General features: G+C 38.5%; 3 protein-coding genes across 4 annotated transcripts; 1 reads left to right on the forward strand and 2 right to left on the reverse strand.

Annotated features, from left to right (window-relative positions):
* Positions 1 to 1,184: 1,184 nt before the first annotated feature.
* LOC134879053 (zinc finger protein 3 homolog) lies at positions 1,185 to 6,662 on the reverse strand. 2 transcript variants are annotated; one of them, XM_063905317.1, is made up of 9 exons: positions 6,418 to 6,662; positions 5,681 to 5,883; positions 5,497 to 5,598; positions 5,325 to 5,420; positions 5,131 to 5,241; positions 4,933 to 5,050; positions 3,515 to 4,307; positions 3,362 to 3,426; positions 1,185 to 3,279 (listed from the first exon to the last, which is right to left on the reverse strand). In XM_063905317.1, exons 1-9 carry the CDS (start codon positions 6,449 to 6,451, stop codon positions 1,757 to 1,759), a joined length of 3,045 nt encoding a protein of 1,014 aa, XP_063761387.1. In that variant the 5' UTR covers positions 6,452 to 6,662; the 3' UTR covers positions 1,185 to 1,756. The 2 variants fall into 2 exon arrangements, with proteins under 2 accessions (XP_063761387.1, XP_063761388.1); XM_063905318.1 differs by lacking the exon at positions 6,418 to 6,662 and having other exon boundaries at positions 5,325 to 5,415; positions 5,681 to 5,764.
* Positions 6,663 to 6,931: 269 nt separating this feature from the next.
* Positions 6,932 to 10,881, forward strand: washc3 (WASH complex subunit 3). The gene is made up of 7 exons (XM_063905320.1): positions 6,932 to 7,132; positions 7,796 to 7,894; positions 8,018 to 8,083; positions 8,175 to 8,312; positions 8,709 to 8,825; positions 8,916 to 8,980; positions 9,720 to 10,881. The coding sequence occupies exons 1-7, from the start codon at positions 7,082 to 7,084 to the stop codon at positions 9,817 to 9,819; spliced, it is 636 nt and encodes a 211-aa protein (XP_063761390.1). The 5' UTR covers positions 6,932 to 7,081; the 3' UTR covers positions 9,820 to 10,881.
* A 339-nt stretch (positions 10,882 to 11,220) lies between these two features.
* dram1 (DNA-damage regulated autophagy modulator 1) lies at positions 11,221 to 15,334 on the reverse strand. The gene is made up of 7 exons (XM_063905319.1): positions 14,892 to 15,334; positions 14,313 to 14,380; positions 13,958 to 14,100; positions 13,699 to 13,876; positions 13,440 to 13,498; positions 12,674 to 12,766; positions 11,221 to 12,585 (listed from the first exon to the last, which is right to left on the reverse strand). Exons 1-7 carry the CDS (start codon positions 15,020 to 15,022, stop codon positions 12,547 to 12,549), a joined length of 711 nt encoding a protein of 236 aa, XP_063761389.1. The 5' UTR covers positions 15,023 to 15,334; the 3' UTR covers positions 11,221 to 12,546.
* Between the last annotated feature and the right edge of the window lie 1,131 nt (positions 15,335 to 16,465).

Raw genomic sequence — 16,465 nt, forward strand, 5'->3', positions numbered from 1 at the left:
AAACTTGTTTTTTATTTATGAACCTATTTTATTGTAATTTGATATAAAGACACACAAAACACAAGTAAAAGTTTAAAATATTGTCCACACAAAAGAGGAATCCTGACTGAAGAAATACTTAAATTAAAACATAGTCACTATGGATTTATTTAATCCTACAGCTTGATTGTCTCAACTAGCAAATGTTTTTTTCTCACTTATAATTTAAAATACATGAAAAAGAAACACATGCAATGCTAAAAATAGATGGTCTTCTTAGACTGCTATGTAACAGCTCTTTGTTAAATGATGCATCCAGTGTTATCGGGGTAATTCCTGCTGGCTACGTTCTGTAGAGGAAATGAGGTAATGTTTATGGTGTTTGTAATTAATCTATGCTCTATTTGCATCAGCTCACTGGGTTTTACGAGCACTCATGGCAGAAATGAAGAGATACATCACCTGACACATGCATGATGACATTTCAAAGGCACCTCCAATAGGCCTGCAGCTCCTCGGAAATACAACGGGGGCGGAGAAGAGGTGAAGGGAATCCACACCCTTGTTTTAGTGGCTGGAGAATTGCCCTTTCGAAACAGACATAATAAAAGGAACATTTAGGAAACACCTCAAGAGTCGCCCACCCTTGTGTCGTGAACGTAAAAAAAAAGAAAGCCATGTCTACTGGAAACGTCCTGGTCATATATGACAAGTGTTTGCAGAAGTTACACCAGAGTACTTATTCCTTTGTGTGTTGTCTTATTTGTTCATATTTTTTTACCAGTCTGAAACAATAAAATCAAGATCAGTTTAGTGAAAATTTACTGAGCTAACTTCTGCGCCACCAGACACCAAATCAAATTCCTTGTATGTGTAAACATACCCATAACAAATAACACATAATACAGCTGAGACAATGTCATGTTTAAACCAAACATGTTTCACAAGTTACACACATTTGAAGTTTTACCTGATAATAGCCCTGGAGGGAATCCATCCAATAGTCGTTGAGGTTTTTCACTGAAAAATAAACTGTCAACCGCATGGTGGGGCCAAAGGGACCAGAAAATAAATCATATTTACATTTTACTTTTACATTTTTGTTAATCATCTAATGAAAATGTAAAAGTAAAAAAGTAAAACACACTAAAAACTATGATTTCAACAGAAACATAACATACATATCAAATCATTTTACGATGATACATTTTATAAAATATGTTTTATTGCGTTACAGGTTTTAGTTTTATGCCCTGTCTAGTGTAGACCATGCACATTTTTTTATTCACTGTAATTGTGGTTTTAATTTCACAATCATTAACTTAAGGGACGTTTCTGGACTTGTTAGCTGGGGTTAATAATAATTGATGGTAGATGTCCCAATTCTTTTGCTTTCTTTTTGTTTTAATTTAAACTGAAATTGAATCTGTGCAACTCAATGCGATATATCATACTGTATTGACAGAAAGAAATGGAGTGTATAATGAACATCTGTGATTTTTCTTTTCAAACAAAGTTCTGCAAACTCCTTTTGCAATCTTTAAAGCAAAATGAAGACGATAGAGAAAAGATGCACGGAAGAAAAACCAATCTATTAAAATTGTATTTGAGTAAAAATGTACTCAAAGCTAGAAGGTTGTACCAAATCTTTGTCCACACTTGATAGAAGTCCGTAGAGTGAAAACCTAGCTGCAGGCACATTTTTCTCTTTGATAAAGCATCCTTTTACATTCCTGTTCATAATTCCACTCCTTTTAAAACTCTGAAATAGTCTCCATTATTCATTTGATTTATCAGGCGTTATAGAGTCCACTGTCTGAGCTGCTTCTCTCTCTTCCACGTGTTTCTCCATGTGTTTCTTCAGCTTGGCCTTCGAGGTAAAGGTTTTCATGCACTGCTCACAGTACGGCTTCAGTGACTTCAACCCAGAGTGGCTTCTCTTGTGTCGCGCCAGCTCCGACGAGCTCTTGAACTTGAGCTCACAGATGTTGCAGGGGTACGGCCTCTCCCCCGTGTGTATGCGCTGGTGCAGTTGAGCCTCGCTGAGGGTGAGGAACGACTTCTCGCAGTGAGTGCAAGGGAAGGGCCTCTCTCCCGTGTGGATGAGGTTGTGTCTGGTCAGTGCGTACGGTTTGGTGAAGCCCTTCCCGCAGACGGTGCATGGGTACGGGCGGGCGCCGGTGTGGGTGACGATATGTTCCTGCTGTGTTTTCTTGCTCTTGAAGCGTTTGTCGCACTGATCGCAGGAGTAGGGTCTGTCATCCACGTGCGACCTGTGATGTTTTGAAAGCTCTCCCTGCGATAGAAAGCCCTTCCCACACTGAGAGCAAAGGAAAGGTTTCTCCCCGGTGTGCATCCTCTCGTGTCTGGCCAGCACAGACACAAGCGTGAACCTCTTTGGGCAGTGGGAGCACTGGAAAGGCCGCTCCCCTGTGTGAACGCGGAGGTGTTTTATGTACATGAAGCAGAGCGAGAACCGTTTGCTGCACTGGTTACACTGATAAGGTCGCTCCCCAGTGTGTGTGGATAGATGCCTCTTTACATCAGATCTCCGTGTGTACGTCTTCTCACAATGCGGACACTTAAACTGACTCTTCACTCTATGCATCTGCCGGTGTTGAGAGCGCGCGAGCAGGGAGTCGAAGCCTTCGCCGCACTGCTGGCAGATGTAGCGTTTGTTGGTGACGTGAGACTTCCTATGCTCGAGAAGCTCGGAAGAAGTGGCGAAGCTGTGGCTGCAGATGGAGCAGATCTGAGGAAGCTGGATCTCCTTAGAGTGAGACTTCTTATGGTGGACAGTCAGAGCGCGGAGGTTGGCAAAGGAGCTCCCGCACTGCTGGCAGGAGAAGGAAATGGCCACGCCGTGATTTTTACTCTCGTGTTTGGCCAGATCCCACGAGTGCTGGAAGGTTCGGTCACACTGTGAGCAGTGAAACGGTCTCTCTCCAGTGTGCGTCAGCTGGTGTCTCCTCACATCTGACGACCGAGTGAATGTCTTGCCGCACGTTCCACAGGTGAGGGCCTTCTGCTTGCTTTGGGACTCAGTCACATTTTCTTTGCTTTGATTACCTGGTTGTTCTGCTTTAATCTCCTCTGTGTTTCCTTTGGGGAAGAGTTTAATGGATGTGAATATTTCATCTGAGCTGGAAGGAGAAGGAGTCATTTTGGCTCCTGCAAGCGTCCTGTATACTTCAGTGCGAACGCTCTGCATGTGGAAGTGAGGAGGGCTGTTATCGTCCGACGTGTGGAAGGGACACTGAGAGCAGGTGAAGATGATGGATGTCATCTCGTCCGAATCACCTGCAAATTAGAAAAAATGACAGAAATGTGAAAACAATAAGTGAAATGTATCTAAAAGATGTTCCTCATGTTAAAATATTACCTTTGTCAATTCCTTTGATGGCTATAACAGAGGGGGCAACAGATGCTTCAGCTCTGAAAGCGCAACTGAAACACAAGATGGAATTATTATTACAGAGTTATATAGGGTTTTAAATGTTTTGCTTATAAAGTGAAGATACTACATTGTTTGTACTTTTTTGGTTCTTCACTGCTTTCCCTGGATGACCTCTGGGTTTTACACATCTCCTGACAACTGGGTGACGTCTTCTTTTGTAGACGAGTGGATCGGCGTGCATTAGCTGAAGTGGTAGGAGACTCTTGTATTTCATAGGCTGCATCTTCACTGAGGACATCTGCCATTTCTTCATGGACAGAAACTGACTCATGGTCATCATTCAAGACTGTAGAAGAGTTTATATTGCTCTCTATGCCTCCAGGATGAAGATTCTCCTTCACCTCTTCAACATTTTCTATTTTCTCTGGTGTTTGGTCTTTGGTTTCATGTGTTTTTATTTCCTCTGCTGCATTTCCTGACTGAAGCCCATCATTAAAAGATGAATCGTTACTTTTTCCTGTTATAACATCTTGACCAAGGCTCTCCTTCCTTAGTGCAAAAGTCTTTGTCAGAGTCTCCAGAGCTTTAGCGACATCCACAGTCTCACTTGTTTCTTCTGCCCTCAAGCTAGTAGCCTCTTCACCACTGGTGTTATCTGCGCTAACAGCCACTATCTCTTCCTCGTAGAAGTCAGTTTGAACTTGCACTTCAGCAGACTCGATCATTTCTTCATCTACTTTAGAGGCTTGAACTTCCTCTACAGTGTAGACGGCAACGACACTATACCCATCTGCTCCAACAAAAGTGATGGGGTGTAGTATGTTAGCGTAGTTGTGGATTGATTCCGGTCCAACAGAGATGTTTGTCTTTTGCGAAGGAGGAATAGATAAAGCAGACATGATGCAGCTACCAATGGTGGATGAAGGGCCATCTAACAAAAACAAAAAAAGAGTCACTGGTTAAAAAATCTACATTTTTAAGACACTTTTTCATTACTTTTATTGATTCATCATCTAATTGTGTAGTCAATAAAAATAGTAATAAACTAATCAGATGTATTGCCAAATCCCAAGTTACATTGTTAAATTGTTTTTCTTGTTTGTTAGACCAATAGTCTAAAACCCAAGGATATTTAATTTACATTATATAGGGCCGGATATTAGTAGAGATATTCAGATTTAATTAGATTGCAAATAAGAAGCTCCCAATCTAATGTGAATCTTAAGGATTCAGTTGCATAAAATAAATATCAATATTGCATAAAAATGGGAACTTCAGTCTCTCAGGAAATAGATCCCCGTTATAGAATTGTGGGTAAAAAGTGGCAGCCAAGTTTATAAAACTCTTAAATGTATAACCCATATATGTAAACCAGATTATGCATAACATGTTGTGCAAATTACACAGATTTCAGAAGAAAAGACATGGATTGGGATTTTATGATTTAAGATTGGATATTGTACAACAACAAAAAACATGCTTAAGTCTGGCATTAGGCTTGATAATTGAGCAGAAATATGAATCTAATGAAACAAAATCATTTCAGCTGTACTCACATGGCATTTTCAGTAGTCCTGAACTTTTGTAGTGCTTGAATGTTAAGCCCAGCTCTTCAAGTGAAGACTGAACACATGTCTCTAACAAGGAAGGAGCAGAGCCGAGCCAGGCCACAGTCTGAAAACCCAGATTGTGGTCAGCGTGTGATTTGCAGAGTTAAAATCATTCCGAGATATCTGGATGGACAGAATAAATACCTGTTTTAAGTCTGGTACTGGAAGCAGCCTTTCCAGTTTTGAGAGCAACTCCCACAATAACACGTGCAAAGCAGCATCATATTGTGCTCCATACTCCACTGGGAACACCTCCTGTCAAAGAGTAACAAATGTAAATTGAATTTAGGATTTTTTTGTGGATTCTTAAAATAAGAAATGATATAAATATGTCCGACCTGAAAGAAATAAGCTCTCTCAACGGGATCCTTCAGCAGGCTCTGAACAAGTGCAATGAAAGTTGATTCCGTTGTTTGCACCTCTGCATCCCTGTTCTGTCAAAGATAGGGCTCATGTCATTTAGGGGTAATAATTATTTCTTAAAAAAAATATATTTCTTGCTGTGCTTACATCTGTGTTTGCAGAGGTGATTGGGAGTCTATCCAAGTAGCTCTGGATCAATTGAGAATCGACAGATCCCCGAACAGAATCTTTGCAAAGTTCCAGAATGAGCTGAAATATCAACAAATTGTTATCGCACAATTTTTAGGAAAGACATATTAAAATATGGATACAACACAAAACTTCTGCTCACCCTCGCTCTTAGACCAAGAATGAGCTGGGCTCTCTGTCTGTGGTTGATCAGTTCAGGGACTGCCTCTGTCACCATGAACACAAACTCCTGCAGCTTCTCATAATTCATAACATCTTTCTGCTTCGCCAGCTGCCACATTGCAGCAGACAGAAGCTGCAGTGGAGGCACCAGTAGGCGAAGAGATGAAAGAGGGGGGTTTGGGTCTGAAAAACATAAAAGTGTTATGTGAGAGATGGTCTGCTGAGGACATTAATGTGCTTTTTTTTTAATGAAAAAAGCCCTTGCAAACTCAACAACACTTATTTAACTTTACACACTTTAAATCAATATTCCTTTAATTAGCTGTTTAACCCTTGGCATATTACAAAAGATAATATTCGATTTAAAACTTTTTAGAATACTGATAAATATATGCATATTATAACTATCCCTTGAGAATCATTCAAAAGCACATGAACCTGTATAAATGCTGGATAAACATATTTTTTGTGAGTTTTAATCGTGCAACCAAGTAAACTATATGTATCTGTGCTTAAGCTCTCGGAAGAACGAACTGTACTTTTTGATAGTCATTATTTAATTATTAGAAATAAATTATATTTCTAATGCAACAGCTCCAGTCTAAAAGCTTCTGACTGTCATCATTCCTTTAAATAGACGGGTCCCGCTAACTGTCTGACTAACATAAACATAGCCTGATTTTGAGTACAGTGAGTGCAAATTATAAATATACGTACCAAATATTTTCTCTATTGACCCAATAATCTCCATTGGTGCAATATGTCTCCAGTAACTTTGAGAAATAAATGTGAAATGTTGTTTGATGTTTTTAGCTAAAATGCGCTGATAGTACGCAAGCACCCGTTTCCTCAACTCATTTACTGCGTTTCCTCTTTTCAAAGTAAAAGTCCGGCAACACAGCTGTGATTGACTGCTGTGTTATTAAATTTGTCTTTGATTTACTATATTTCTGATGTATCGTTATCGGTGTTTTGATACTAAACAATCTACTTATTCTTTTGAACAAACCACCATTTTTCATCTCAATCATATTATTCCTCGGCAGATGACGGTGAGGTCACAGCAGTTGAAAGCGCTGGTAAAGCTAAAAAGTGAGCCTTAGAACATATATAATCAAAAATGAACATTTAAAAGTAAAAGTAGCTGCAAGACGTGACCGGATGTTGTTATTTTCAACAGACTGAAATGGAGAATTCAAAATAAATGCTCAAATCACATGGACTCTAACGTCGTGACGTCACGACACTTTCACACGGTCCGGAGTCACATGAAACGTTTTACAGCAAATCTTAGAGCACCGTTTTCTCTCTTGATGCAGTGAAAAGTATCTCTCTTAGTCTTGAAACGGCTCTATAATCTGCAGGAAGTTTAGAATCCAACATGGACGAGGACGGACTTCCGATTGTTGGGTCTGGTGTCGATCTCAGTAAGGTTGGTCTCTAACTAGCTAACATTTACTTTAGGCTAACTAAGGTTAAGCTACATATTGAGGAAATGTGAGGAAACAGGCCAAAACAGCAACAACGCTGTCATTCAGTATAGCAACTGATACAGTAATAGTAACGTTATTTACCAAGCAGTCGACTGTTGTTATCATTACGTCAGTGTAATATTGTATAGTTAAATAAATGCAATAATAGCTTGTAACACTAACTGTTTATATAGCAAGTTTTATTCAATATTTGTAGAGGGGGGTAAATTATCTCGGTTAATTCACAAAACAAGTTTGCTAAATAATCAGGGATGTTGTCATAACTACTATGTTAATATTAAATAAATGCATGGGTTTTTTATTTTTTCATTTACCCCAAATGCTTTTTTGGAAGTGTGTTTATTCTAAGCCTCAACAATCGCTTATCAATGCCTGGATTAGGTTGGAAATTGAGCTGAAAATTCAAAAAACCATAAGGATCATTTTCAATATATTGTCCTTTTTGTATATCCTAACAAATAATATTAAATACAGGAAATCTCAACTAGTTTTCAAACTTGGAGATATTGGTGAGTTGGTAATGAATGACCTGTAAGTAAATGAATTTATTTCCTCACAACCAAGGGTCTTTCTTAAAATAGCTTTCTCTGTGTTTCCTTCAGGTCCCTGCTATTCAACAGAGAAGAGTTGTTGCTTATCTCAATCAGTTTGTCGTGCACACGGTCCGGTTTCTTAACCGTTTCTCCACAGTTTGTGAAGAGGTTTGTACATCTTCCTGTACTCTTTAAACTGACCCGCTAACCAGTTTCTGCTGTCCTGATTAGTTCAAACAAACAGCCTCCGTGACTCACCTTAACCCGAACTGTCTAACTTATTTCCCACAGAAACTTGCAAACATATCTCTTCGCATACAGCAGATTGAAACAACCCTGTGCATTTTAGAAGCCAAAGTGAGTTCTATCGCCTCTTTAGTTTGAAACACTTTATACATGTCATGTCCTTCAATTGATCATATCTTATATTTTATACCGTTCTGAGCAGCTGTCCTCGATTCCCGGACTGGAGGACGTCACAATAGAAGGACTCAGTCAGCGGCAACCTGCCCAGGCCAATGGACCCTCTACTGCCAGTCTGAGTCAAACAGGAGGTCCACCTGCAGGCATTCTTCCACCCCCACAGGTGAATACAATCAAGTAAAACAAATCTGCCAAATGGGTGTTTGAACTTTAAAAGGAAGAATTAGAGCTTGTATTTCAAGGGAAATGGCTGCTCTAGCTATTTCCAACATCACTTCTTTATTATAAGCTAAGCTAATCAGCTTCAGCAGTGGTTTTCATACTTGGCATACAGATACAAATTGTATTGATCTTCTCATCAAACTCTCTGCGAAGTAAGGACATTTCAAAATGTCGCTCTATACGTTTGTACCTACGATCTATCTACTATTCCATAAACAATGCAAACAAAGTACAAACTCTGCAAGTCTAAAACTGAGCACCACCCACTAACACTGCATAATAAGGTACTTAATTTGATATCCTGTAGTAATTTATAAATATTTATAACATTTCACAGACTGCTCAGACTGCGCCAGAGCCTGTAACGACACCTCAAGTAGAAGCAGCTGCAGAAAATGTCATGACAGTGGCTAAGGACCCACGTTATGCCAGATACCTGAAAATGGTTCAAGTGGTAAGTCATCTTAATACCTGTTTAGAAACTATAGGGATTCAAAGGCATTCTGTCGGCTTTTCATCTTCATACATGTTTTATTTGTCACAGGGAGTTCCAGTTATGGCTATAAAGAATAAAATGGTCCTGGAGGGTTTGGATTCTAACTTGCTTGAGTGAGTGTTTTGCAGTTACTGTTTATGATCTCATATTAACCCATTTAGGCCTAAAACGCCTGGAAAAGTAACCTGTAAAACCTATGGGCGATTTTAGAAGAACCCCCTAAAACCTGAAGTGTTTCTGGAAATTCAGCAATTGTGTCAACACCTACTAAATAATTTATTTCTCAGCCTCTGTAGTAGATAGAAACAAAATTCAAAAAGTATTTGAGAGCTTACAGCTGTGGCTTTCATGAGTGGCCCCTGCAGGTAAATCGACTCTCACCCCTGGGGTGTGGTTGAAAAAACTCTGTGGATTAGAGTGGTAATTCTCCGTCCTCCACTCAGTTTCAAAACCTTCAAACTCATGGTCATCATCATCGCCGTTTTCAAACACATGTCTTAACCATAAATCCCGGTCCCAGCAATAATGTCATCAGCGCTGTGCAGATCGTCAATATCACTACCTTCACTCTAGAATAAGTCTGCCATGGTTGCTTGAAAAAAATCCAAACAATGCCACGTGTATATTCTGATGCATTTCGTTGACTAAGAGGCTGATAATTAATGAAAAAAAATACCACAGAGCTCTTGTACCAGAAAATGACGTATCCGCCTTCCCTGCTTCAATAGTAGAATGACGCAACAGCGCCCCCGGTTTTAATGGTAGAAATACGGCAACCCTTTCCTGGCTTAAATGGGTTAATATCGCCTTTTATGAAACTGATGATAACATTTCCTCCCCTGCTGATGACAGCACACCAGATGCCCCCGTGCCGGATGAAGGAGCAAGGAGCACAGAGGATCAAGATGTTTCTGCCACCAGCTCTGACAGCGAATCATCTTTCAGCGACTGACCTCTGACCTGTGCCCATCACCCATAACGCTTCCTGTACAGGCTAACCCTCGTTGCTCTGAGATCCTGTAGGCCTGCCTGCACTGAAAGAGAAATGTATGTCACAGTGTGCCTGTGAAGGAGTAGCAACGAGACGTTGCAGAATAGGTGCCTGATCCAGGAAACCAGAGAGATTGTAATTTCAGTTTAAAAGCACTGAAATAGTTTCCTTGAGGTATGTCAGTGACCTCCTTTATTGTGATGCATTCAATAATAGGAATCGTTTTCCCTGTTGAAAATGTTAGCAGTAGACCTCAGAATATTGCAGTAGCAAGTAATTTTTGTACAAAAAGTAATTATATATTGTTAATGTGAACATGTTTTTTTGGTCACTACTTTTACAGACTAATGCCTCTTAAGAGATACAACCATCTGTTGAAAGGTATTAAAAATGTTGCTTAGATACTTCAAAACTCAGATGGTAAGTCTGTGTGTTCAGGCAAGGTAGGAAAATATATAAGAAATATTTCAGAACAATAAACCTGTTTAAATGCAAAGAAAATCTCATGCTGAAAGACTGTAAAAGCAGCCATCATTCTGGAGTAGTTCGATAAAATTGTTCATTGAAAATTTGAGTTTGTTGACCTTCACAGAGTCTTCATACCACTTGTTTGTTTAATTTCTGAACTGCAGAAACTGTGATTTTGTTATGTTGACTATGACTCTAAATCAATGTTTTATCACAGAATATTGTAAACAGGTTGCAGTTCAGGACTGTCATTATTTTCCATTGTTTCATATTTTTAACCACTACAGAGGAAGTAGATATTCTCTTTTTACGGATGGAGGAACAAAAACAAACGCTATATATTGATAATTTCAGGCTAATTTACAGCAACTCGGAACAAAATTCCAAATAACATTACATTTTTTTCTGGTCATTAATTATCATTCAGATATGTCCAAGCAAAATCATGTTATGAGTTGCAGACTTATTTAAATCAAAAAATAAATCTGCATACTTTCTGAAGCTGCCTTATGTGTCATATATCACCCATGAAAGACAATAAATGATGAATACTAACGGATTGTCTGTGTCTGCTTTCGATACATCCAACATTTTTCAATTGAATAAAACAAAACCTGTGTATTGCACACTAACCTCAGCTGGAATGAAGAGTAGAATAACTTGCACTAGGAGGTAAATCAGTGATAAACCGCTCATGCAGTTGTCATTACATTGATTAAGATAGGAGATTGCATGCCCAAAACAGTAAATGAGCGAAATCAAGAATGCTTTCGCACGAAATAAATATTGGATATGGATCTTACTCTATACTGACTGTGATGAGTTGAAAGTGGAGACATCTGGAAAGCACTTGAGAACAAAGTTCAGCTCTGTAATAAACTCCCAACAATCTGCTTAAGAAAAGTATTTATTTTTCAGATCATAATGTCATAAGCAAACAGTACACATATAAAGTCATTGAATAAAAAAAAACCTCCCTTGTAGATACAGTAGTGGACAAGTTAATAATCAGTGTTCGTGTGACCACTATTACATCAAAGGATTTTCTCTTTCTATTATTAATCATCAATGATAGACATCATCTAGAAAGCGATGCTCCACAAAAAAGGCCGTGGATCTTCAATTTTGGCCAATAGCACCAATAAAAAAGAAAAGCAATGGCATTGGCAGTATGCTGAGAGGCACAGGTTCCCAGCCTGGATACATTTGACTCTGATATCAAGCCCTTTAGGAAGCAGAAGTCCTTCTGTTAGAACTGCTTCTAACTATAAGCAGCATTTACATTGTTACCCTATCTATTTTTGTACTAAGTGAATATTGTTTTACCCACTTGTGATACATGCTTTGTTAAAATGACTGCTGTTGAAAAAACCCAATAAACGAAGTTATAAAAAAAAGGAACTGCTTCTAACTCAAGTTGTAGGAGAGAGACAGGCTTTATTATCGGTCCGAGAGCCCACATAAAACTTGTATTAATTTGAATTAGATTCAATTCCTGTTCATTATTATTATTGTCTTTATTGTATTAAAGCAATTTCATTTGGCAGTTTTACTGAGTAAACTAATTTATTAAGTAGCCTTATTCCAGTGCATGATCTTCTGCAGTCTGTATACATGCCAAAACTCCTCCCTAACTGCACTGTAGAACCCTAGTATCAATGGAAACCGTTAAATACATGAGCAGCATACACTAAGTAGGAATAAAACTCTGATTTAGAGCAGTTTTTTCAACCTAATCTGTTGTCACAAATGTGTGCTTCCGAAGAAAACACAATTGGAAAACCATTAAATATATATAATTAAACTTTGGTTATAAAAACTGGCAGCATTTCATTAATAATCCCATTTGAAGTAATATTTCAGAAATGTGCCATTAACAGTTTCAGTGTAGCTCTGACTGTTTCTCAGAAATCGTCAGCCAGCATTCACTCTTAGTCAGTCGCTTTATTGGTCATAATTCTCATTTGACCACAAGTGCAGCTGTCATGTGCTCCCTTTATTGAACTTCCCTTCTTACTGGTCACAGGTCTGACAGGATGTGACGTGCTGCTGAGGCAACAGTCAAGAGCAAAGTGCAATGTAAAAAAAAGGATACAGTCACTGATATTTTTCTTCTCTTCACAAAAAGTATGTGTAAAAGTATATAAAAAATAAATGCAGCACATGTTGATAATACTAATGTAAATACAAAGTTTGTTGGCAGTGGAAGACTCATCAAGACTACTCTGCACATTCTGTTGTCACTCGTAAAGTAAGCAGCTGTGGGAATCAAAAAGGGAGAGAAATAAGAACTTTTTCCAGCAGTACATTTGTTTTTAAAGTTGTTTTTTGATTATGAGCTACTCACTTTGAAATCGTCGATGTAGGTGAAAAAGAAGAAGATGAAGCTGAAAGCAACAATCCACTCACATGAAGCGCTGGCTACATGGTAGGGATAGTCCTGAAAGACAGACACAGACATGCATTATGAATTCGTCTGCCAAATATTTCATCCATTACATTATAGGCTATTGAAATGTTGGCCAGACGGGCAAAACTGCATACATGGTCATTTCAAACCTAACATCAATCCTAACAATGGTCAGAGTGTGGGGCGCAATAAATGAGGGTTAAAAAAAGACAAAGACCTTATACAGTAACTGTGTAAAATAAACATAAAATGCAGTAATTGGTATTTGTTTCACTAACTTTAAATTGCTTTAGTTCCACCTATTGCGCCATATTGCAAAATTATAAACTTTTCGTTTGGAGGGGGGGGCTAGAACTGCTCTGGCTACTGTAAATGTGAATTCAAACAGTGGGAAAAACAAACCAGGGAAGAAAGTTACAGTGACATATATATAATTAAAGGAGGCTTATGATACATTTTCTACGATAAGCATCGCACCAAACGTCATTTCAGTTGGATGTACATTTTTCACATTAACACAGATTTTGAACTATTCCACAATCATGGGAATACATATCTGGAACAAGACAAGTTTGGCATTTGTGAAATACTATTAAATTATCAAAATACTTGCTTATTATCCGTCCATTAACTAATCAACCCTAATGTCATTAATCGTTTCATCTTTTAACCGATGGAGAAAGTGAAAAATTAGACAGCCTACCTGGTCGTTTTTGTCTCTGTGCAGTGTGTTTTGCTTCACAAAGAACGCACAGATGACAGCTGAATTATCCATTAAGGAAAATTGCAAATAAATATGGTTAGCACTTGTTATCGTGTGCATTTACTGTTGATGACTTCACAAGAGCCATAAAGGGAAATTCCTTGTTTAATGCATGTCATGTTGGTTATAGTAGATCCGGAAACCAAAACAAACAGACCCTTTGCGTATTATAACACATCAAGCTTCTGTGAAAGGATACTGGGAAAGAATGCCAATGTGGCAATGATGGCCATGCACAAGCGTGCTCGACACACGCACATGGAGGACCCATATGGAAAGGCACCATAAGATATGATGGACTGGAGGATAATGTATAATACACCAGGCACAAAGAACATCAGAGCTCCTATATCATGAACCTCTGTCACAGTGGTTTCCTGCATATAAAAGAAGATAAATATATTAAAAACGTTATTGTTTTCATGTAGTTAAGAAGTGCCCAGCATATGAAGACAAACCTGGAATGTCGCAACAATACACATGCCCAAACAGGATAGCAGCCCAAGCACCAGAGCTGTTTTATTGAGTCGGGTGCTCACCACCCTGCTGTCCCCACTCAGCTTCTCCACAAACTTGTACCTTGCATATATGGTGGCTACTCCTGTGTGAAGGTAAAAAAGTCCATTCAACATAAAGTTTTCTGAAATGATGACTCGTGCATCCGAATAAATTCTGCTTTCACGTTCTAATAAAGGGGAAATGAGACTCAAATCGTTGAACATCTTGGTTTCTCCCTTGGGAAAGCACAAACCTGCACAATGATAAGTTAAAGAGGTGACATTGCAGACGTTCATACTGATGTAGTGAAATTACCTGCACATGCAGAAATGAATGTCATCAGGCCGAAAATGCAGCTCTCTGGAGGGTTTGCACCTGTGTCACTGAAAAGGGAGAAGACAGCTCTTCATGTTTACTCTCACAATACAGACGTGCTCATAGTAACGCATAACTTCCTGTTAGTTGTGACTATATTTAGGTTTGTATTTGTGTGACTTTTCAACCTCCTTCAAATAAAATGCTAAAACGTGGTGAACGGTCAGTAAGCAAACGTGAGACTTTCCTCTGAATGCGTTCAAGTTGGGTGATTTCTAGTTATGCCGAAGTAGAATGGACACCCTTACAATTCATAACACAAGTGAATTAAAGATCCAAATGTAAGTCGTGTTCCATACAAGCTACACGACTTGACTAAAGGAAGAAGTGAAAAGAAGAGCGTACTTTAGCATGTGTGCGTGCAGCTGGAGTTTGGGAACCAGCCAACTGTGGAAAACGAAACCTAACTTTGCTCATGCCTGGTTCACAAAAATCACTTAAAAATAAAACATCGGCATGCCTTTATCCAAAACTCCCCAAATAAGCAACTTCTGAAAACCATCTATAAATAAAACGTACCTTATGTATGGAAAGATGATGTCGACATCATGCCTGTAAAGCGCAATAATGTAGGAAACGATGAAAGTGCTGGAGGACCAGATGACCAGAAAGGCTGGCAGAAAGCAGAGTCCTTGTGTGAACCAAAACATCTCAGAGCGGGTGATAGCGGAACTTCCAGAGGAGACGGATAAAACAGTGCCATACAATACAAAAAATACACGTTAAATACTGGTCCAGGAATAGTGATCTTTCTGCTGCGGATGTTGTTCCTGTGAAGTCTGAAGAAGTTACCGATAGTCACATGGTCCGGTGGTAATAACAATGAGGTTGGCCTCCACCAATAAACCGATATACAGAAACCAATTCCTGCAGAACAAGCAGAACTTGGCTTCCAGCACTTTACTTCCTCTATCATCTCTCTATTCCTGCGAAGATCTACACATATGTCATTGCAAGTAATCCACAACAATCAGGAAGTATTCACATCTGCTTTCGAAATATGACAAGGAATAATGTCAAAATGTAAAGTACTTACAGTATTTACATATCCAAAACAACACTTTCATCAGAAAAATGCATTTAAACTGTCAAAGGTTTAAAATAATAATTCTGTAAAATATGATATACTTATGATATTATTACAACAATAATAATAAACTGTATTTGTACTGCATAAAACGATCAATTTTTTCTTGTAAATAACTCAACTGTATTTAGTTTACAGACAACTTTGCGTATAAAACATTTCATTGTAATATATTTACCTATTCCACTTTGACCCATTATTGAAATACTTTTTCTATTGTATAGATGCCCAGTATTTATAATCCAGAAATGTAATATATAATGATGTATTATCAACTATTTCCTGCATTTTAAAGTACCTTTCATATATTAAGTGCTCTTTTCTGTGGTGTAAACTAAATAGGATTTTAATGCATGTATTTAACTTTAAAAAGTATTTTTACTACATGAAATTATCGGGACTTGAATACATGAAACTGTATTTCCCTGTGATGGAGTGTGTGGATGTGGTGTGTCTGAGAATATGTATAGCTTTTGGTTAGGTTCCCAAAGACAAGTTCACTTAGGGACACAGTGGTAATGTTAGCTGGCCAGGTTGCTATGGAGGTACATCTCAGTGCAGTTAGCCAACATGGCTGTTCCAGGGTGCTACTCCATGTGGTTACTTTCAGATTTAGAGACAAAAGTTTGAAATAATTAATCTAAAAATCAGAATGGCTGTGTGTCAGTTTATATGTGGCAGCTTGATGGAATTATTTTAGGAATATATATCATGTAGTCATAATATTGGCAGGAACACAGTTACAATTCCACACTAAATGAAGAAGCAGTTTCCAAAGAATCTTAGACATCATTTATCGCTTGAATTGTGGACTTTTGTGAACATCTGGTGGAGGCACAAGCCTAGATGTCTCTCAGCTTAAACCTCTACATAGCTTTCTCATATCTTAAAGAAAGCCCGGGGAAACACAATCCAAGTGCATCCAGTTCATTGCTTTATTTTGTTAGTGCAGCTATGAAAGCTTGGCAGGGCCTGACTTAGCAGAAACCTTAACAAAATGGATTGA

Source organism: Eleginops maclovinus, chromosome 17 (genome assembly GCF_036324505.1).
Source record: "Eleginops maclovinus isolate JMC-PN-2008 ecotype Puerto Natales chromosome 17, JC_Emac_rtc_rv5, whole genome shotgun sequence".
Taxonomy (NCBI): domain Eukaryota; kingdom Metazoa; phylum Chordata; class Actinopteri; order Perciformes; family Eleginopidae; genus Eleginops; species Eleginops maclovinus.